The sequence below is a fragment of the Felis catus genome, chromosome X, assembly GCF_018350175.1.
Source record: "Felis catus isolate Fca126 chromosome X, F.catus_Fca126_mat1.0, whole genome shotgun sequence".
NCBI classification, from domain to species: domain Eukaryota; kingdom Metazoa; phylum Chordata; class Mammalia; order Carnivora; family Felidae; genus Felis; species Felis catus.
In genome coordinates, this window is record NC_058386.1 from 27,254,417 (window position 1) to 27,277,114 (window position 22,698).

Sequence of the window (22,698 nt, forward strand, 5' to 3'; positions counted from 1 at the left end):
GTTTCCACACTGCACTTATCACAACTTCATATATCATATGCTTAACTTTCTTCTTATTTTTTTTTTTTACCTTTTGTAAAAGTTTATTTATTTTCGGAGAGAGAGCAAGTGGGGTAGGTTCAGAAAGAGAGAGGGGAGAGAGAGAATCCCAAGCATGTTCCACACTGTCAGTGCAGTGCCCAAACTGGGGCTTGAATTCATGAACCATGAGATCATGACCAAGTCGAAATCAAGAGTTGGATGTTTGGGGCGCCTGGGTGGCTCAGTCAGTTAAGAGACAGACTTCGGCTCGGGTCATGATCTCATGGTTTGTGGGTTCGAGCCCCACATCAGGCTCTGTGCTGACAGCTCAGAGTCTGGAGCCTGCTTCAAATTCTCTCGGCCCTTCCCCTAATCTCTCCTCTCTTCCCCTCCTTCTCTCTCTGCACTTCCCCTACTCTTGCTCTGCCTCTCAAAACTAAATAAATATTAAAAAAAAAAGAGTCAGACACTTAACCAACTGAGCCACCCAGGCGCCCCTTAACTTGCGTATTTGTTAACGTCTATTTCCCACCTTCTCCTTCCCAAAATATAAGCTTCATGAGGGTCGGGATTTTCATTGCTGTATACTGAGTACCACGATCTGAGCCTACCTAGCACCAAAATATTCACTGAGTGAGTGAATGAACGCTTATGATATTTACGACATGACCTTTACTGAGCTCTTCCAATGTTACCAGGCGTTGTGCCAGGGACCTCACTCTTCCTATATGACTAGAAAAATAGGAGAACTGCAAAACGATACCGTTCTGGAAACCAAGGAAGGGAAAGTTTCAACCAGTCAAGTTGAATATAGGGCCATTAGTTCTAGTAAAAGTCACCGATGACCTTAGTGAGCCCTTGTTTTCATTAAAACAAGGTGGTAGCAACAGAAAACAGATTGGAGTGGGTCAAAGCATAACCGGGAGCTAAAGCATAGGAAACAGTAATGCCAATTACTTCTCTAAAACTTTTGATGGTTTCAAGCTGCCAAAAACAATTTTTTTTTTATGGTAAGGGGAAACCAGCATAGCTGTATAGAAAAGATTGTATCTGAAGAAAGTTCTTTTAGAACAAGGGAGACTTCAATGTGATGGTTGGCTGAAGGGGAGACGCAAGAAAAAAAAAAAAAGAAATGCAAGATCCCAGAGAAGAAAAAGCAGGACAATCATTAAAAAAATATGCTGGAGAATCTGAAAGAGATCCAGTGTCTGGTTAGAAAAGCTCTGTGATGCACACAAATAGGGCTCAATATTTTTTTCTTTCTTTCTTTCTTTCTTTCTTTCTTTCTTTCTTTCTTTCTTTCTTTCTTTCTTTCTTTCTTTCTTTCAGAGAGAGAAAGAGAGAGAGCATGAGCTGGGGAGAGTGGCAGAGGGAGAGAGAGAAAAAATCTTAAGCAGGTTCCATGCTCACTATGGAGCCCAACGTGGGGCTCAAGCTCACAACCCTGGGATCATGACCTGAGCTGAAATCGAGTCGATGTTCAACCAACTAAGCCCCCAAGCCCCCCTCCTTTCTTGTTTCTTTAAAGTGGAAAAGAGATAGGACCTAGGAATAGAGAAGCAAGGAGGGACTTCCATGTGCTACATTGTTGCCAAAGATGGCGAATACTGGTGGTAATTTCTCAGTTTATCAGCTGTTACTTATGATTATTAAAATGTAAAATGTATCATGAGGGAAGACAGGAGAATACTGAGATATAATTTTAAGGAAGAGCATATTTCCATGTATGCACATGCATATACATGTATGTGCATATATATATATATATATATATATATATATATATATATATATATGCTGAATCTTTCTTAGAACCTAGAGAGATTTTTCAGGTATCTGGGAGCTTGTAAGTTCCAGCCATGCTGAACCCCTCTGATACTGGGACCAGGCCCTCTACTCGATGAGTTCACTCCTAGCTGATTGGTAGATGTGGAAGCCCCCATATGGCTACAGACAGACAATTCAGTTAATGCTCATTTCTTGTTTAAAGAGTGATCCTGGAATAGAAATAAGGAAATGAAATCTCATGAGAGTGTCATCATAAAGTCATCAGCCAGATGGCAGTCCTTGAAATCTAGTCCTTAGACGCTTCTGACAATAATTTGTAATATCACATCCAATATTATCTTACTGACCAATTCATATCTATTCGCAGAGATTGAAGAGAAAGAAATGAACTTGCAGAGGCCCTCATTCCTGGCTTTATATGTTAACATGGACTATACGGAATATGATCAGGAAAATAAAATATTTTCCTACGTAGCTCACAATGATGATCTGTGTTCTGACCTGAATTGTTAAACTACAGAACTGAGTTAGGAAGTAGCCTTTTCTTTTAATCATGAATAGTAGGCTAATTCCTTTTGGGCACGCATGACTATTTGTGTTCATCTACATAAAATGGGAAAGCTCCTATCAAAGTCAGGGTAGAATCAAAGATTTCTCTGACCTATTAATAAACTGAACAGTAAAATACAAAACAAAATCTGTTTACTTTTGTTTTCGATGGTCTCAAAACTCTAGCTTGCCAGGGTATAATGTCAAAGTAAAGCTCTTCCAAGTTATAGTTTTTATATATTATTCAACAATTTAAAACTGCACTGAAGATTTTTATTGCTTTAAATAGGCTTCCAAATGTGCAGATTTTTTGCATGAATTTCTCTATATGATTGAAAGTTTCAGTGCAGGCAATACATTAGCGTTCTGTGGTAAAACCCCAACTCTGAGAAATAATGTGATCAGAATGCTTTTGGCAGAGTCCCTCCTGCCTAAAAAGTCTTGTTGATAGGTACTTTGTGAAGATATGAGATACTTTTCCTCTATCGCCCAAATATCAGCATTAATAATTTCTCCTTTTAAAATGATGCTGAAAAGAGTGACAACAAAAATGAAACTGTTTATATCCTGTGATAGTTGTAGGTTTGGGGACTTGAAATGCCAACTCTAGAAAGTGGATAAATGGAAGATATCAAGTAGAAACAAGAAAATAAAATGATGGGAACCATTCTGTAAAAGAAATAGCTCTTTATTTATAAGATGTGGCAATAACTCTTTTGAAGTGATTGTTAGGTTATGTGATTGTTATGTGATTGTTAGAAATGTGCCCTAAATTGCTTAGCTGAACATAGACAAAGAAATCTTTTGTGATGATGGAAATGTTCTATTTTGCACTGTCCAATAGGGAAGTCACTAGTTACACGCGGCTCTTGAGCACCTAAGGTGAAAAGGTGGCTGATGAGATGGAGAAAATGAATTTTAAATTTTATTTAACTTTAATTTACATTTAAATCCCCACCCACGGCTACCGGCTACCCCGCTGGGCCACATAAATCTATGGGAAGATGACGATGTTACTTGGCTTCTTGGTTTACCTGGGCAAGACACTGGATAAAAAGGTCAAAAGACAAGAGATCATATAAAGAGTTTTCTTGTTCTTTATCTATCTTGCACAAGGTCTGTAAGAATGTAAAATAAGAAAAACTGTAGTCAAGTAGAGCATGGCTTAATCTGTGCGGGTGACACACAAAGCATACACAGAATGCGAACTTCTAATGTAAAGGTATCATTAGCCAGTGGAGAATCCAGCTCTCGTCAAGACCTTTCCCACTGACCAGAACAGCCATCAAGCCCGAATGGCCACTGTTTTATGATCCTACGTACATATACCGCATGAATATAACGTACACGAATATACGAGCTAAGTGAACATACCGTATTTACTCAAAGATCTGACTGGTTATCTTTCCAGGGAACTTAATGCTCTCTGGCTACAGCGTGCCAATTGATCAGTTTATTCTTTCCATCCCATTCGTGGCAGGCATTCTCTATGGGCTGACCCGACCCCAACTGTTAACCACTAGAGGTGGTTGTGTTGCACAGGTTTGGTGTGAAATTTCCTGGGAATCCCACTGCTTCCCTGATACAAGCACCGCCCTGTGTCCTTTTACTTCCTGCTGGAATGTATATGTTCCAAGGGAGATGCCGAGAAGAACATGGAAACTTCAAGGCTGACATTGCTGAGCCACTGAGCCAATGTCAGTCATCTGCCTACCTCTGAACCGCTCAATAAATGAGACAAATAAACCTCTGTTAGGTAAGCTACTGAACTTGAGTTTTCTGTTATTTGAAATTGAAAGCAATCTTAATGGATACATTTTTCTTCTGTGTTGAGTTACTGGCACACCAGAACACTTGTAGTTATTTTTCATTTGTTCATTTACCTATTTAATGAAAAATGTGTTGGGGATAGTGAATACGTACAAAGCTAAGTGCAAGGTGATACAGTGGACAAGCGGCCAATGTGAATATCCTCACAGAGCCAACATTCTCATAAGAGACAAAGACCAGCAAACACTTAAGTAGTGAGGTAAGCACGATAATAGGGGACATATGATAGGAGGCCTAAAGAGTGTGCACTTTGAGGTTGGTAGTTAGAAAAGTCTTCCTGAAGGAAGTGTTATTTAATATTATATATATATATATGTGTGTGTGTGTGTGTGTGTGTGTGTGTGTGTGTGTGTGTGTGTGTAAGTGTGTTTCAGGTCAGGAGTCAGAAGAGAAGACAGAACATAGGATGAGGAAGTGGAAAGAGCTCAGTGTTACTTAATTACATGTGGGGAGCGCTGGGAGGGAAGATTGAGGAAGAGCAGAAAATTAGGCTGGAGTTTTAAGGAAACGCTGAATCACACAAGACCTTGAAATCATTTAAAGAAGAATGGACTATCTTCAAATAATAATGGATAGGCCACTAGAGGCTTTAAAAGTGGGAGGAGGGTGAGCTACATAAATATAGTGTATTTAGAAAGATCATCCTGCATTTTATGCAGAGAATGGATAAGAACTAGGAAGACTAGAAGGAGGGATACCCGTTAGGCGAATGACGTAGTCACTGAGGCCAAATGTGACAGTTGAGGAGGAGGGATAAAGAGACGTGGCTGGATTTGAAAGCTATTTCAGCAGTAAATAGCTTTGTGGTAGCTTAGCTATTGGGGTTGTAAAAGGAAGAGTCAAGCATGAGTTTTCATTTGGCAACTGAATGGGTTGTGGTAATGTTCACTGGAGAGGGATCATAGGAAGAAAAGTAGGTCACATTTGGAGAAAGGTTGGAAGAGGGCAAAAATGAGTTCAGCCTTGGGCCCATTCAGTTTGAAGTTCCGGAGGGACATTCAAATGGAAATAAGTCACTAGGATATGTAGGTCAGAAAGTCAAAAGATCATTGTCAGCTGCAAATGATATAAAAGGATAGTCATCAATGGACTGAAACTACACAAGTGGATGAATTTTCAGAGTACATGTGAGAATGGCACAAGGAAGAACTTTAGAAGCTTCAGTAAAATTAATTTGGCACACTTCAGATTGTGTATGGGCCAGTGGAACATGCAATTTGGCCGCTAACCTTCTGTTTTGACTTTACGCATTGGAGAAATAAGCATATACCTTCCTTAGGTGGTAGATTTTTAGGGACCTAGTCGAAAAATATAAACTGGAAGCCCCCCTCTGAAGAATCCAAAGACCTTACGAAAGTGATAAAGAACAGAGAGAGCTGCTTGGACGTTAGAGAAGCATGGGAGCGTGTAGACAGGGGACTTCCAGAAAGAGTGACACAGATGGGATACACCTCCCTTGAAGCTCAAGTTTTGGACCACAAACAAGCTTTCTTTTTGGCCCCTTCTTAGCTTACACTCCCTGAACTCATCATATTAATTCCTGATCTTATTTTGCTTCCCCAAAGAGGCTACTCTTGGAGAAGCAGGCATTTCCCATTGAGATCTAACTTCTGAGTCTCTGATACCATTTGATCATATATAAATAAGCCTTCCTAAGCCTAATCTGCCTTATTTAACTCAAAAGATACCGGATCTGTATTTAAAACACAAAGTTCAAACCCTGCCACTGAGAGGAGGCAGTAACTTTAAGAATTTTTTTGAATTCTCACTCCTGTATTCAAGCTCACCCTCTCTCTACCAGGGTCCTTTAGATAGGGCCCCAAATAGAACTCCCAACTTCAGACTGAAACTTCTTTTCCATGGTCATCTATCTGAACACCAACTGTCTGGAATTCAAGATGGCCTTAGGACCACCAGCATGAATCCAGTTTCTCAGGAGATTTCACTCTTCAATTCCTGATTCCATTTCAAGATTTACTTGCTTTCACAATTTCCATATATCAGTAGCTCATGGGTCCTAAGAGATTCTGCTCTTAGTTCAAAATCTGTTGGGTTTTTTTTTTCCCTCTTGATGGTGGCCTTTTCTTCTTCATAAAGGCCACCAAATTGACTTCTTCAGTAATTAATGTCATCTTCTGGGACTTACTTACCTTTCACTGTGGTGTTCCTTATCACTGTACAAGTACTCTTTTTGCCCCTGTTTTCCGACACAGCTAAAAATGAGGACCCAATGATCCTTAACTTTCCATAGCATGAACAAGGTAACTCTATATTATGCAAAGGGAGTCATCATTCAACAAATATTTACCAACTCCCCACTGTATCACTTGGTTCAGGACCTCAGGATGTGTCAAGTAAGAAAGATAGTCTCTGTCCTCAGGGAGTTTAGACTAATATGAAGCACAGATGTTAAACAACTAGTGATATAATTCATGTTTTTATTTATTTTATGTTTTTATTAATTTATGTTTTTATTTATTTTAGGATAAATGCTATTAAAAGAAAAGCACAAGGGGTTAAGAGAGTGGACAATAAAGACACAGAACCTAGTTTGAGGGGGTAGTGTCTCTAAGAGCTGTTAATTTTCACTGACATAGAATGGGAAATGAAGTTATGAGTCATGTTACACTACATGAATTTTCCCATTGCCTATGTGGAGTGAGATACAAAGATGGCACCATGGACAACTATAATTCCATCAAGAAACCCAAAGTGACTTCCTTGTCAGATTAAGAATGGGGCAACATGTGCCACTGTGGAATGGAATGATATTTCTTTGGGTAGACTTCTCAAAACGTATTGATAAATGGTTCTTCTAGCTAAACATCCATATTTTGTGTTTGTCTAAACTCTTAGTTATTTCACTACCTTTGCAATGGTAGGCAAATCATTTAATTTCACCAGTCTTCATGTCCCTCGTCTTTAAAATTCTAGAGGTATTAGGCAAGACTGTGAATTTAGTTGGCAACTGTCACCTTGGAGCCTCCGAAGCCCCAGTTTAGCAGGAGTAGGAAAACAAAATACGCAATGGCCACCCATTGTCACCACCGCATCCATCACTATAGTCAACGATAGGTTTAGAAATAATGTAGTTCCTACCTTTTATGAATGCTTGCCCAAGAGGCATTGATGTTCTCTGTTATCATGTGTACTTTTCTCGTATCATCTGAAGAATAATCCCGGAGAAGTTTCAGGGCCAAATCATTTGCAACATCTACATTTATCTGCCACTGGCGGAGGTCTTTGGCCAACTGCTATGGATACATATGGGAAAGAAAATGAATGTCAGTTTTCTCTGAGATTTTGAGTTGCAGTTTCTCAAAATTTTTCATAAATAGCGTTTGAGTTCGCAGGTCAGAACTTGTCCGCATGTTCACTTTGAACCTACCCTGTGATTTAGTCAATCGTGACGGTATAATCCAACCCACTTTTCATGACAAAACTTTTCAAATGCGGCATCTTGAGCAATCCTCGGTGTCCGGTATTTCAATTCAGTAGCAATTGATTGGGGATCAACTGGGCTTAATTGTTTTTCTCATGGGAGAGAACAAACTATAAAAATAAGTTCTCATATAGTTGTTGACTATGGGGCATATACCAAAATTTGAACGGAAAACAAAGCTCATGTATTTCCTTCCCTCTTCATTAACTTGTTGAATTGTTTATGTAATTAGTGCCATCTACTGGCATTCAACTACAGCTGCATATAGAAAATATTAAACATCAAAAGAATAGCACTGCATACTACTTATGAACTTTTTTGAAGGCCAAGTTTATTCATAATACTTTAATAAATATCCTACTTTAAAATTAGAGCACAATTTCAAACATAAGAATCTCGCTAAAGCAAATGACCTGATTTTTTGTTTCTGTTTGACAAGTGAGTATTATCAAGCTATGTATTACATCACTTAAAATACCGCACAGAAAATAAATAAGGCAATGACAGGTTTATCTAGAAGCATATTAACGACTGCTCTAAGGGCATGGAGGAGGCTTCTAAGCATTAAGGTAATATTCAATTACTAAGATAGTTACATCAAATCCAACGTGGTAGGTAAAGCCATTGATAAACGGGCAAAGGATCATGAAAAAGACATTCAAGCAAGAGAAAGAATAAAAGATTTATATTTTTAAAATTAAATTAAAAAGGTAAAAAAATAGGGGCGCCTGGGTGGCTCAGTCGGTTGAGTGACTTAGGCTCAGGTCATGATCTCGCGGTTCATGAGTTCAAGCCCCACGTCGGGCTTTGTGCTGACAGCTCGGAGCCTGGAGCCTGCTTCGGATTCTGTGTCTCCCTCTCTCTCTGCCCCTCCCCTGCTCATGCTCTGTCTCTCTTTCTCCCAAAAATAAACAAATGAAAAAAAATAGAGTATTAAATCAAGGTGATACAATTTGACATCAGTTAAGTTAATAAAAAAATAAAACCCAAAGCTGGAAGCACTATGGTAAAACTAGCATATCCATGTACTACTGCTGGGAACAAATATCTATCAGGACAATCTGGAGATTGATATCAAATGACATATACATGCTTACTCCCATTGACCTCGTAATTGTGCTTTTGGTATTTTCTCCTAATAAAATATTTAAAAGAAGAGAAATACATTATAGGGATAAAGAGCATCATTAACTATTATAGCATAAAAATGAGGAAATTTCAATTTTTAATGAGAGGACATTAGAATCACACAATATATCAACCCAATGTTCTAGTGTGCCAAAATCATAAGTAACAAACAAAACACAATTTTTATCTGTATTGTATTTCTTAAATCTCTAAGTCATGAACTAGGAGGGGAGCAGAGGAAACTGAAATTAACTGATGTTTCCGAAGAGCAGTCATTTTTGTTTTTAATATTTGTTCTTTCATGTTGGTATGATATTTACATAATAAAAATCAAACAGTAGTGATTTTGGCAGAGTTTCAGTATATTTGGGTGGGCTCCCCTTCCTTGCAAATGTATAATGTATATATAATCTGGTATTTCTCAGTTAACTAGAGTATCCTATTCTTTGTTTTAATGTTTCTTTATTTTGAGAGAGAGAGCAAGGGAGGGGCTGAGAAAGAGGGGGAGAGAGAGAATCCCAAGCAGGCTCTGTGCTGTCAGTGCAGAGCCTGACAGGGGGCTCGATCTCACAAACTGTGAAATCACGACCCGAGCCGAAATGCAGAGTCAGGTGCTTCACCGACTGAGCCACCCAAGAGTCCCTAGAACATCCTATTCTTGAATCAAATGACATAATTTCATTCATTTCATGTAACAAATAGAACCAAAAAACAAAATGAGTAGCAAGCATCTAAAGCCAACGTTACTAACTTTCGCTATGAAAGGAAAAAGGGAGAGAGTTTTTAAAGGCACACAGTACAGTTCCTGTACTACAAAGCAATTAAAGTTTATCCTGGCCAAAAGTCTGCCTTCCCTTATATACTCATTTTACCCAGCCCCGTGGCTCCAATTTTCCTTACTTAAGCCAAGCCTTCAGTGTTAAAGTAATGTGTACTGTAAGCAGCCCTTTTTATCCATAGGGTGGCATTTGAATTTTGAAAAAGAGCTTAGTATCTATTATTTATTAAATCCCTAATTGGTAGCATAAGAATTCACAAAACTGAAACCAATAACTTGGTCACCTTTTTCCAAGTTAACTCCTTTTAACGAATACCTTTCCCTGTTAGAGAAATACGATCAACCAACATCAGAGCATATGTGTATACGTTTAGGAATAAAAAATATAAATTAAAATTTTAATAAATGTAAGTAATATCATTTATTTTACCGAAGAAAGATAAATAGTTTTGGAAGCCACCTCTCACTCATGGGCTGCTGCTTGAAAAGTCTAGATTAAAAAGGATATACACTTTTTGGTCTTAATCTATAGATCATAAAAACTGCCTAGAAGTTTAAGTTGAAAGGTATGCTAGCATTTTCCAAACTCTTGAAGGAAATATACAGCTCAAGTTACAGACTTCATAGTCAAGAGGTAAAAGAGTGAGGCTTGATTTCAAAACAGAGCTTTCTGATAAACTTTAATTCTTGAAAGACAAAAAAGCACAAGCCACATACTTTTCTTCAAATTTGTAGTCACCATGATATTCAGATTTTCATACAGAAGGAAAGCCCTCACCCTCACTGAATGCTGCCCAGGTTTTGAGAGGATGTAGGATTAAAAAAGAAAATCCCACTGACCTTGAGTAACATTGGCAGGGCAAAGGCCCTTATCTAAACCCTAAGGTTCTCAACTTCAGCATTCTTGTCTCCCTTCTGACAGCATTCACCGGAACACAATGCTTCCCTTCCTCCTAGGGTCATATGTTGACCGATCTGGGCTTTAACCAAGTGTCCTTCAAGCTAGGAACAATGACCTTGACCAGTTTTGCCTACTACCGTGAAATTTACTACTGGGATAACTCCAGACCACACAAGGAGTGTAAATTCAAAAACACAATAGAATTCACACACACGTCTTCTTATTTCTGAATTCCATTTGCAATGGTATACCCTACGGGGAATTGTTCGTATGGTGATCACAGTGTGTGAAGAAATTTGAAATACTGTGAACACTAGCCTATGAAAAAAGATGATTTTTGTGGGTCCATATATATATATATGTGCGTGTGTGTTTTCTGTGAAGAATATAAAAGGCTACATTCCCAAAAGATTGTGTCCCCAACCAGGGAAGAAATATTTCATATTCAAAGCCAATATGGTGTTGCTGTAACACGTGCTTGGTATTTTATGTGCTGTATTTTAGGCAGGAAAATGATTGTAAACTATGGGACAACCGGAATTAATTTCAAGAATTTTGAGTATTAAAACTTTCTAATTTTAATATTTGTCTTCCCTTATTTTCTGTTCCTAAGAATTCTTTTCAGGGTATTGACCCTACGCCGGAGAAAACAACAGAGGAAGAGAGAGAGCGGTGACAAGTTTGGGCCTGCTGGGTTTGAATCCTGGCTTGATCACTTCCTAGTTATGTGCCCAACGGGAAAGTGTATTATCCTCTCTATGCCTCAGTTTCCTCCTTTTTAAAATGGGGAGAGTAACAGTATTTACCCAGAAAGAGTATCATGAGGGTTAATTTAGAAAATGCAGGGAGAGCCTCCGGAATGGCGTCTGGCGTATCCAAAGCGTTAACTAAACATTAGCTCGAATAATCGTGCCGATTGCTATCACTGTTACTACTCTTTCTACTGCTGCTGCTGCTGCTACTGCTCTCGTCCTGCGAATTGTACTGTTCCTAATGAACCGCACTCTGTTGACCACAGGGCAAGCCTCTACCGAATGCAAAGTAAGAGCCTCCCTGTTTCACCGACATTGTCTATGATGCCATAGCTCTAAAACGCTCCCTTTAATTTAGAAGAGAAATGCAAATACATAGACCTATCATTAAAAAAATTAAGGCTGAGTAGTGTTTAAGTTCTCTTATAAAATGTGTTTGGGGATAGTCCCCTACCAATGAAATTAACATTTGTTCCAGGTGAGCTAGAGTTTAAAAATTTTAATGACTGACTCCAAGGAGCTTCACGAATGAAAGGCAACAGCAGAGTAATGAAAAGGCATCTTCCCAGGGAGTCTTATTTGGCCGTTGTTTGGCTGTTTGATCTTAAGAAAGTCATTAACCTTCTGAGTCCCAGTTTTGTTGTGTGTAAAATAGGATGGAGTGACTTATTCCGCCTATGCCTCAGGTTTGTCATGAGGCCAAACTCAAAATAAAACTGCTTGGAAAATTGTGAAATAGCATCCTAATATAGTTACAGAGAAAAAAGCGCTAATGGGGGTTTCTCTTCTTTTGCCTAGGATACTGTGTTGGCATAGGTGAACTAAGAAATTCATTTGAAAAAATCGAGTTCTGTGAGCTAACAGGGAAGAGCTGATTAGCTCTTAGATCCGTTCTCTGGCAATCTCCCACTCTACCCAGCGTTACAGATGAACCAAGCCCCTTATAAGGGGGACCAGGGTTTTTCCCAGGATTCCGTGCTAGTTGGTTTCCAGGTGCATTAGGACAGTGCGAGGCCTTGGTAGGACATGCAAGAACAGGAGGAAAGAAGGGTGAAACTAAAGTATATCTCCCCTTCTCTCTGTGTGGGCAGGGTCTTCTTCGTGACTCCATTTCCTAAGGGACAGCCCCTTTCCCTGTAGTGTCACTACCTGCCGTGCAGCCCCCACAGCGGTTGAGTTAGTACCGGATGGTTCTGGTTTCTGGACTTTGGTAACACTTGTTGGCCCTTCAGCCCTCGAGGTGGCAATAGCTTCCCGATACTGCCAACCTCCGGGACTGCGGTCCTCTGCTACTCCATTAGCCATGGAACCTGTCATCTGTATTAACTTTCCTCTGAAATATCTCAGGTGGTTTCCAGACTTAACCCTGATGATACAAACTGGAGGACATTTCACAGCAAATGACCCTGCCTCCCCAGAGAGAAGGGGATCACACAATGTAACGTAACAAGCATACATTTCATTAAATACGGACGACATCTTGTATCCTTCTCTTCAGTCTCAGAGGAACAGGTGACTCTTGTACTCTGGTAAGCTGATTCCTCCGTCAGAAGAGTCATCTACTCTGGGCCCTTTCTCCACACACTCTTTGTGTCTTTTCAATCTCTCGTCTCCCCGTAGGGTCTTCCTTCATAGCCTTCAACCATGAGTCCCCCCCCCCACCCCCATCTTTAAACAATAGCAACAAAACTTGCTCTCTATCATTGTCTTTCCCTCCACCATTAAGCTCCTTAGAAGGCAAATGTTCAGTCATGGCCTCAAATGGATTACATTCCTTCAACTCTACAACTCATCAGAATCAGTCTTTTGCCAATATCACCCCTCAAAAAATATTCTGACATGACATGAGTATAAATTGGATTGGTGATCCCAATTCTTTACCCCACCCTGTGGCCGTGCCCTTTGCTATTTAACTTTTTAATTTCCCACTACAAAAGACAAGAGTTTAGTTTCTGGCCCTTGACATTGAGCTTGGCCTGATGACTTGTTTTGCCTAATCCTAATGGGGTAATAATAGAAGTGATACAGAGGCTTGAAATGTGCTCCTGCAGTGGGGCTAGCCCTTATGCATTTCTGCCATCACCAAGAGATACACATGCCCCGGGCTAGCCTGACTGTCCCTGGAGAAGGATGAGTGACACATGGAGGGAGCCACCCCAGTCAACCTGCAGCACGAAGCAGTGCCACCCCAGCCAAGCTGTCAACTCTTGAAACAAATTAAATGCTTATTGTGTGCCAATGACATTTTGAAGTTTTTTTGTTACACAGAACGTTTGCAAAAATAGTTAACTGATTCAGTCACCAAGGGCCAACATCTGTGGAAAGTCTTAGGTTCTCATGTAATGTAAAATGAACAAATCAGGAAACTACAGATGCTGGCGAGGATGTGGAGAAATGGGAACCGTCTTGCACTGTTGGTGGGAATGCAAACTGGTGCAGCCGCTCTGGAAAACAGTGTGGAGGTTCCTCCAAAAATTAAAAATAGAACTACTCTATGACCCAGCAGTAGCGCTGCTAGGAATTTACCCAAGGGATACAGGAATGCTGATGCATAGGGGCACTTGTACCCCAATGTTTATAGCAGCGCTTTCAACAATAGCCAAATTATGGAAAGAGCCTAAATGTCCATCAACTGACGAATGGATAAAGATGTGGTTTATATATACAATGACATACTACTTGGCAATGAGAAAGAATAAAATCCTGCCATTTGCAGCAACGTGGATGGAATTGGAGGGTATTATGCTGAGTGAAATAAGTCAGAGAAAGACAGATCTTGAGAAACAGAACAGAAGACCATGGGGGAGGGGGAAGGGGAAAATTTTTTTTCAGAGAGGGAGGGAGGCAAACCATAAACTCTTAAATACTGAGAACAAACTGAGGGTGGATAGGGGGTGGGGGAGAGCGGAAAGTGGGTGATGGGCATGGAAGAGGGCACCTGTTGGGTTGAGCACTGGGTGTTGTATGGAAGCCATTTTGACCATAAATTATATTTAAAAAAAAAAACACAATATATGTGCAGCAACTAGTGCTGTTGCTGAGTCTCTTCTGGAGATTCCATCCTTTCTTAGCCCCGTCTCTATGAGTCTCCTCCATAATCTCTTATGGCTTAAGTTATTCTTTTTCTATCTTTCTCTTACATGTTGATGTTCTCCAAGGTTCTGTCGTTAGCCCAACCTTCCCCACCCACACATACTGACCCTTCAGTGGAAGAGAAGGCAGGGAGCACGCGCGCAGAGTGGTTTTATCACAATTTTCCTTTACAGCAAGTCATCTACCTCCGCTGTCACTGCCTGCATTTAGGCTGTCACCATTTCTCACTTGGATTCTCCGACCACCTTTATACTGACTCACTTCCTCCACTCTCAAACCAGCCCCTCCACCCGGGGAAACAGCTGCTCAAGTGATATTTTTGAAATGCAAATGGAACCATGTTACTACTCTGTAAACCCTTCCGATGGCTCCCTGTTGCCTACAAGACAAAGTCCAAACCTCTCTCCTTAGGTTACTAGGCGCTCAAATCTAGAACCCGCACCTGTGCATCCACTCTCATCTTTTGTTAACTCCTTTCCATTTCCTTTCCTCTGACCCAATCCCATCATTGCTCATATGATAATCCAAAACCTCCGAAAGGTTCAGTGACTTGCTGAAGGTGACAAAGCCAATCAGTGAAAGAGGCGTCCCCAAAATGCAGGTTTCTCGACTCCAATATTCAGGGTTCAATCTAGTTAAAGAAGATATGCTTCCATATAGAGGGATTTAAGGCAAGCGATTGGGTTTATTATAATTGAACACTGAAGAATATACAATAGTCTCCTTGGTGATTATAGCATGATTGGAAAATTATTGTGTATAATAAAATAAGACATTGCCAAACAAAGACAGCAGAAAAAAAAACAGAGATTTGGTTTATTCAAAAAAATCACTAAACAATTTAGTCCTAAGTATGAATTAATATTCTGCAAATCTTTATTGGGAAAAAGAAACACTCTGGCTTGCTTGTGTGAATTAAAATGACCTACAAAACCTCTTTATGGATTTATAATAGAAATGTTAAAATATCTGTAAGGAAGCTATTTCAAAAGTAAAGCCTCTCACCATTAACTTCAAGATTCATCTATTAAACCCCTGACATTACCAACTCCGTTTCAGAAGGTAACAGTCTATACAGGGGATACTATTTAAGAAAATGGCCCTCATTTTCCACCTTACTGGAAATGATTAATCTTTTCAATAGCTTTGAGGACTACATACCAAAGTTGTTACTTTTTTGTCCTTTCAACAATGACTACAAGCTGAGAGCAGGCTAGTAAATGTGTTATCGGCCAACCCATTAGAGTTCCATTATTTTCTGTCTTACATGGCTTCATGTAATGAATTTTCATAATTAAACTAATGGCATACAATTTATTTTCCTCCCTCTTTACTTTCAGGCCCCATTTCTCTTCTGGCTTCTTTGGAATAAGTTTTATACGAAATGAAGGGAGGAGAGCCCTGCAAGGTACTTCATTACCTTAATTTCATTATGACATTTTAGAAAGCATTCTCTTTATCTGGGCTCTCTCTTTAATTTGCTGACTTTATTAAAAGGCTTAAGTAGTGGTGTAATTAAGAAATCACCCAGCCTCTCCAGGCATCTAAGAGAAGTCTGGTTGAGAGGGTATGGAAATGGTCGGGTAGAAATGACTCCAGAGAGAATGCCAGAGGACAGATCCTCAGAAAGTGGCATTTGTCTTGGCTATTTTTCCAACCCGTGAGCCTCCTGTGGTAGAAGACGTTATTTTCCACGAACAATCGGGGCCTTATCATGCCACGTGCACCCCCATTGAGTCAAGGATGGCCATGTAACTGATTTTGACTACTTGTAACTTACAGCAGAAGTTGTATGAACCGATGGCATCATTCATGTTCCCTGCCTCCTGAATCATGGAAGTATGTATCAAGACTCCGCTGTTATCAGCTTTGGTCCCTGCGTGAGTAAGCTAAGTAGAACCCTCTTGTGAATCCACAATGGACACGTAACACGAGCAAAATATAAACTTTGTGTTAAGCCTCTAGACATGGATCTTGCTACTGTAGTACGACTTAGACCATCCTGACAGATACACCTAGTCAGGTACAACCCTATCTCCAGAAGGGCAATTCTATTATATCTACATAATCTGGGGCCAGGGTCAGGGATAGAGTAAGCTAGTATAATAACTCATACAGAATAGGTTCTGTTGCTAATACGTGTTGAGAAACTATGTTTCCAAAGCAGTTTATAAACTGGAAGAATCAAGAAAAGATCTGGATCTTAATGACACGTAGGCATACCTCTTGAAAGCAACTTGGAGAAATAATTCGCGTAGCATGAAATCTACCCATTTTACGTGTATAATTTAGTGGTTTTTAGTATATTCAACGAATTAGGAAGCCATCACCACAATCTACTTTTGGCACATTTTCTTCAAACCCAGAAGAAACCCTGTACCCATTAATAGTCACTTTCCACTGCCCATTCTCTCTCTCCCCTAGCCTTTACTAGACACTTCACACAAACGGACTCAAACGATATGTGATCTTTTGTGATTGGCTTCTTTCGCCTAGCATCGTGTTTCTCAGGTTCATCCATGTTATAGCAGGTACCAGTACTGTATTAATTTTTATCGCCAAATAGTATTCCATTGCTGGATATACCACACTTAAAAAAAAAAAAAAACATTCATTAGTTGACAAACATGTGAGGCTTCTCCACTTCTTGGCTATTACAAATAACTCTAATACCAATATCTGTATAAAGGTTTTGTGGCCACGTATGTTTTTATTTCTCCTGGATACACACCGGAGTATGGCATTGTCAGGTCAGAGAGTAATTTCGTGTTAATGCCAAACTTTTTCCCAAAGTTGTACCATTTTCCACTCCCAACAGCAATGGATGAGGTTACAGTTATTCCACATTCTTGTCAACACTCATTATTGTCTTTTTTATTTTAATCATCCGAGTGAGTATAAAGTGGTATCTCGTGGTTTTCATTTGAATTTTCCTAACGACTAATGGTGTTGACAATCTTTTCATGGGCTTATTGGCCATTTGTACCTCCTCTGTGAAGAAGAGTCTATTAAAATCCTTTGTTGATTTATAATCGGGTTGTATTTTTGCTCTGGTTGAGTTCTGAAGTTCTGTATATATTCTGGACATAAGTCCCATATTTGGTATTTGCAAATATTTTCTCCCATTCTGTGGGCTGTCTTTTCACTTTCTTCATGACAATGTTTGCAGCACAAGTTTTTAATTTTGATCAAGTTCAACTTACATATGTTTTCTTTTGTCACTCTTGCTTTTGGTATCATGTATATATAAGAAAACATTACCTAACTTATCGTACTCCTATGTTATCTTGTAAGATTTTTAAATCTTATATTTTGCCCTATGCTAGTCCATTTTTGAGTGAATTTGTGTGTATGGTGTCAGGTCGGGTCAAACTTCATTATGTGGATACAAATATTTAATAATCCAAGCACAAGGTTTTAAAAAGACTATTCTTTTCCCATCTTAACAATCTTAACAAGTCTTAACAATGGTGAAAAATCAATTGACCTGAAATGCAAAGATTTACATCTAGACTTTCAATGTTATTCCACCGATCTATGTGCCATATTCTTGTCAGTTCCATATTGTCTTGATGACGGTGGCTTTGTAGGAAGTTTCGAAATTGGGAATTGTGAGTCCTCTAACTTTGTTGTCTTCTCAAGGCTGTTTTGGCTATTCTTTGTCCCTTGCATTTCAGTATATATTTTAGGAGCCACTTGACTATTTCTGCGGAAAGTCCAGCTAGAATTTTGATGAGGTTCGCGTGAAGTCTGCAGATCAATTTGAGGATGTTGCTATCTTAACAATATTAAGTCTTTTGATCCGGAAACATGGGATATTTTTTCCATTTATTTAGATCTTCCTTAATTTCATTCCACAGTGCTTTGTAGTTGGCAGTAGACAGGTCTTGGGTTTCTTTTATTCCTAAGTGTTTTATTTTTTGATGCTATTGTAAATGGAGTGTTTTCTGAATTTCATTTTTTAGGTTATTCACTGCTTATGTACAGAAAAATAACTGATTTATGTATTTTGACCTTGCAATCTGCAAACCTGCTGAATTTATTAGTTCTAACATTCTTTTAGTATATTCCTTGGGATTTTCTGTATATAAGATCATGTCATCTGCAAATAGATTGTTTTACTTTTTCCTTTCCAAACCAGAAGACTTTTATCTATTTTTCTTGCCCAGTTTCCCTGGCCTGAACTTGTAGCATAGTGGTAAATAGAAATGGTTAGAGCAGCCATCCTTACCCTGCTCGTGATCACAGGCGAAAGCATTCATTCTCTTTACTATGATGCTAGTTGTAGGTTTTTCTTAGATGCCCTTTATTAGGTTGAAGCATTTTCCTTCTGTATTAGTTTCCTAGGACTTCCAAGACAGAGTATCACAAACTGGGTGGCTTAAAATGATGAAACGTATTGTCTCACAGTTCTGGAGGATAGATCCAAACTAAGGTATCAGCAGACTATGCTCCATCTAAAACCTATAAGGAAGAATCCTTCCCTGCCTCTTCCAGCTTCTGGTGGTGCCAGTCAATCCTTGGTATTCCTTGACTTACAGCTGCCACACTCTAATCTCTGCCTTTGTTGTCACGCAGTGTTTGCTCTGTTGTCAGTGTCTTCACATGACATTCTTCTCTCTGTGTATGCCTCTTTTCCTCCTTTTATAAAGACACCGGCCATATGTGGTTAAGAACCCAGCCTACTCTAGTATGACCTCATCTGAACTTGATCACATCTGCAATGACCTGATTTCCAAATACGGACACACTCATAAGTACCAGGGGTTGGGTCTTCCACACATCTTTTTAAGGAGACACTATTCAACCTACAACACCTTCTGTTTCTAATTTGTTGAGTGTGTGTGTGTGTGTGTGTGTGTGTGTGTGTGTGTGTGCATGTGTTTTCACGAAAGGGTTTTGGACTTTGTCAAATGCGTTTTCTACAACTATTAAGATGACCATGTGGGTTTTGTCCTTTATTCTACTGATATGATACATTACAGACAGCCCCAACTTATGATGGTTTGACTTATGACTTTTTAAAACTTTTATAATGATGTGAAAGTGACAGATACTCAGTGGAAAGCATACTTTGAATTTTCCATTTTGATCTTTTCCCAGACCAGCGACATGCAGTATGATACTCTCTCCTGACTCTGGGCAGTGGCAGTGAACTGCAGCTCCCAATCAGCCACGTTATCATGAGGGGGAGCAAGCGATGCACTTATGACCTTTCTGTACCCATATAACCGCTCTGTTTTTCACTCTCAGTACATTAGTCGATAACTTACATGAGATATGCAACACTTTATTATAAAATACGTACATTATAAAATACGCTTTGTGTTATGTGGTTTTGCCTAACTGTTGGCTAATATAAATGCTCTGAGCATGTTTAAGGTGGGCTAGCTAAACTGTGATGGTTGGTAGGTAAGGTGTATTGAATGCATTTTTGGTTTATAATATTTACAACTTAGGACGGGTTTGTTGAGACAACCCCGTTGTAAGTCAAGGAAAATCTGTACGTTGATTCAATTTTGTATGTTAAACTAATTTTGCATGCCTAGAATACATTTCACTTGATTATGGTATACAGTCCTTTTAATATGGTGCTTTATTAGGTTTGAGAGTATTTTTCTTAAGGCTTTTTGAGTCTCTATTCATGAGGTATATCAGTTTGTAGTTTTTTTCTGGTGATATTTTCAGTTGGGAAGTATTCCTTTCTCTTCTAATTTTTGGAAGAGCTTGTGAAAAGCTGGTATTAATTCATCTTGGGGGCACCTGAGTGGCCCAGTCAGTTAAGTGTCCAACTCTTGGATTCAGTTCAGGTCCTGATCCCAGCGTTGTGGGATTGAGCCTTGCACCCAGCATGGATTCTCTCTCTCCCTCCGCCCCTCTCCCCTGCTCACGCTTTCTTTCTTTCTAAAAAAAAAAATTAAAACAAAATAAATATTTGGTAAAGTTCACCAGTGAAGCCATCTGGTCTTGGGTCTTTTTTTGGGAAAATTTTAAAATGATCAATTCAATTTCTTTATTTGTTATAGGTGTATTCATATTTCTTATATCTTCCATTCATAACATCCTCTTATAATCCTTTTTATTTCTATACGTTTGTTAGGATTGTATCTTCCTTCACCTCTACGGTGAGTAATTTGAGCCTTCTCTCTCTTCTCTCTTAGTCCAGTTAAAGGGTTGTCAAAATTGTTGATCTTTTCAATAACTAACTTTTAATTTTCTTGATTTTCCCTCATTTTTCTTTTCTTTATTTCCTTGATTTCACTCTAATCTTTATTACTTCCTTCCTTCTGCTTGCTTTAGGTTCAATTTTCTTTTTCTAGTTTCTTACGGTAGAAGATTGGGTTACTTATTTGAGATCTTTCTTCTTTTTTAACTGAGGTATTTATAGCGATAAATTTCACTCTCAAAATTCATTAGTTGCACCTCACGAGTTTCAGTGTATTGTGTTTTTATTTACATTCATTTCAAAGTATTTTTGAGTTTCCTTAGTGATTTATTTTTTGATCCATTGGTTATTTGAGAATGTACTGTATCATTTTCTCATATCGGCGTATTTCCCAAATTTGCTTTTATTGATTTTTAATTTTATTTACTTATGGCTAGAGGACCTACATTATGTGATTATAATCCTTTTAAATGTATTGAGACTTCTTTTGTGACCTAGTGTATCATCTATCCTACAGAATGTTCCATGTGCAATTGAAAAGAATGTATACTCTGTTATTACTGAGTGGGATGTTCTACAGAAGAGTGCTAGGTCTTGCTAATTCACAGGGTCTTTCTAAGTCTACTATTTCCTTGTTGATCTACTGCGCAGTCTATCCATTACTCAAAGTAGGAGACTGAAGCCTTTGTTTTTGGTGAACTGTTTATTTCTCCCCTCAATTCTGTCAGATTTACTTCCTGTATTTTTAATTATTTTCCTTCTCTCTTTTCCTTGGTGTGGATTATTGCCGTTGACCTGTCTTCAGGTTCACTGACTCTTCTGACAGCTCAACTCTGAGGTTAAGCCGCTCCATTAAGAATTTCAATCATTACACTCTTACACTCCAGAATCTCTATTTGATTCCTGTTTGTAATTTGTATTCATTTATTGATATTTTCTATTTGGCAAGATGTGCATGTAGCTTTATAGATATCCCAGGAAAATGTCAGAGTTTTTCAAGGACCTCTGGGGACATCTCATTCCCCAGATCTGCCTTTTCAGTTTGTCTCTAGACCATGATTATCTCAACCGGTATCACAGTCTCAGGCAGTTACTATTTAAACAATGTTGCTGGTTGTTTTGGATAAACACTCTGAGGATAGGGCTTTTTCTGGGGAGTTAGTGCAAAGTCAGGCCAAATAATGACAAGGCCTTGTGTATAGGTTTGTTCTAGGGAGCCGCAAGACACGCCAAATAGTAATAAAGCTCTGAGAATTAAAGGGGTCTTTCTGATGAAGTCCATTCCCGGTCTTTCCTCTCTGGTGGCCCTAAGGCTGCTGATTCTCAAAGCTACGATGCAGCTGGGAGAAAGTGATGGCAATGAGCCAAGTTAAAAAGCCTCAAACCCTGCTTTTCTTACTGAAGTTCAGCAGTTTATATAATGTCATGAACCTTTGCTTAATTTCCAGAGTTCAGAGAAGGCGATTTTGACCATTTTTGCAATTTGTTGCTTTTATGGAGGAGTGAGTTTACACAGTTGGTACAGTATATTTTCAAGCATGATAGAAGTTAAACTATGAAAAGGAAACAAGGCAAAACACGGTGTAATCAGAACATAATGCTATTCAAGTCTTGGGGGCTGTGCATTAAATATTTATATGGTATAGCAGTACCTGGGGACACTAGCCCATTACTTCCTCTGCTCTATCAGTGATGTACGAAGCACTCTGGTTGTACGCTTTGAAAAGTTTAATAGCTTCCTACATACTTTGGGAGGAAAAGTACTATCAGGTTATTGATTCTTTCTCCTTAATCACGTGGAAGCTTTAGGAGAGAACAAAAGGGAATAAAGACAACGCGTGAAACCGCGGCAGGTCCCAGCAAGAAGATTTCTGATATTTTTGCATTACAGTATCAGAAATCCAAACCTCCAACTACCAGGGTTAATCAATTTGCTGATTTAATTTTGTGCACGTCAAAAAGTAAATAAAACGTGTGGAAAAAGGATTCAGCTTCCACTACTGTGTGTATCCTTATGGCAGGTTAGGACATTGTCTAATACCGTCCATTACCCCCCAAATAATTGAAACTACAATGTTCCACTTCCATATTTGAAAAAGCTCTCCACTGGTTTCTTTCCCAGTAAAATAACTGGAGACCCTCAAAGAACTACTGTATTTACTATATATAATAAGGACAACTTTTTAAAGTAGTCACACGATTACAGTGTATCTATGTTTCAAGTTCCCTAAAGAACGTCTTCAAAACATC

General features: G+C 39.0%; 1 protein-coding gene across 14 annotated transcripts in view; it reads right to left on the reverse strand.

Annotated features, from left to right (window-relative positions):
• DMD (dystrophin) overlaps nt 1-22,698 on the reverse strand; it is a 2,379,610-nt gene that overhangs the window by 513,157 nt on the left and 1,843,755 nt on the right. For 12 of the 14 annotated variants that reach the window (XM_045050793.1, XM_045050792.1, XM_045050789.1 and 9 more), the window contains one exon: nt 7,288-7,442. In XM_045050793.1, coding sequence (XP_044906728.1) covers nt 7,288-7,442 — 155 coding nt within the window. The remainder of the gene's footprint in view (nt 1-7,287; nt 7,443-22,698) is intronic. The other 2 variants (XM_045050788.1, XM_045050791.1) reach the window with 1 other exon arrangement.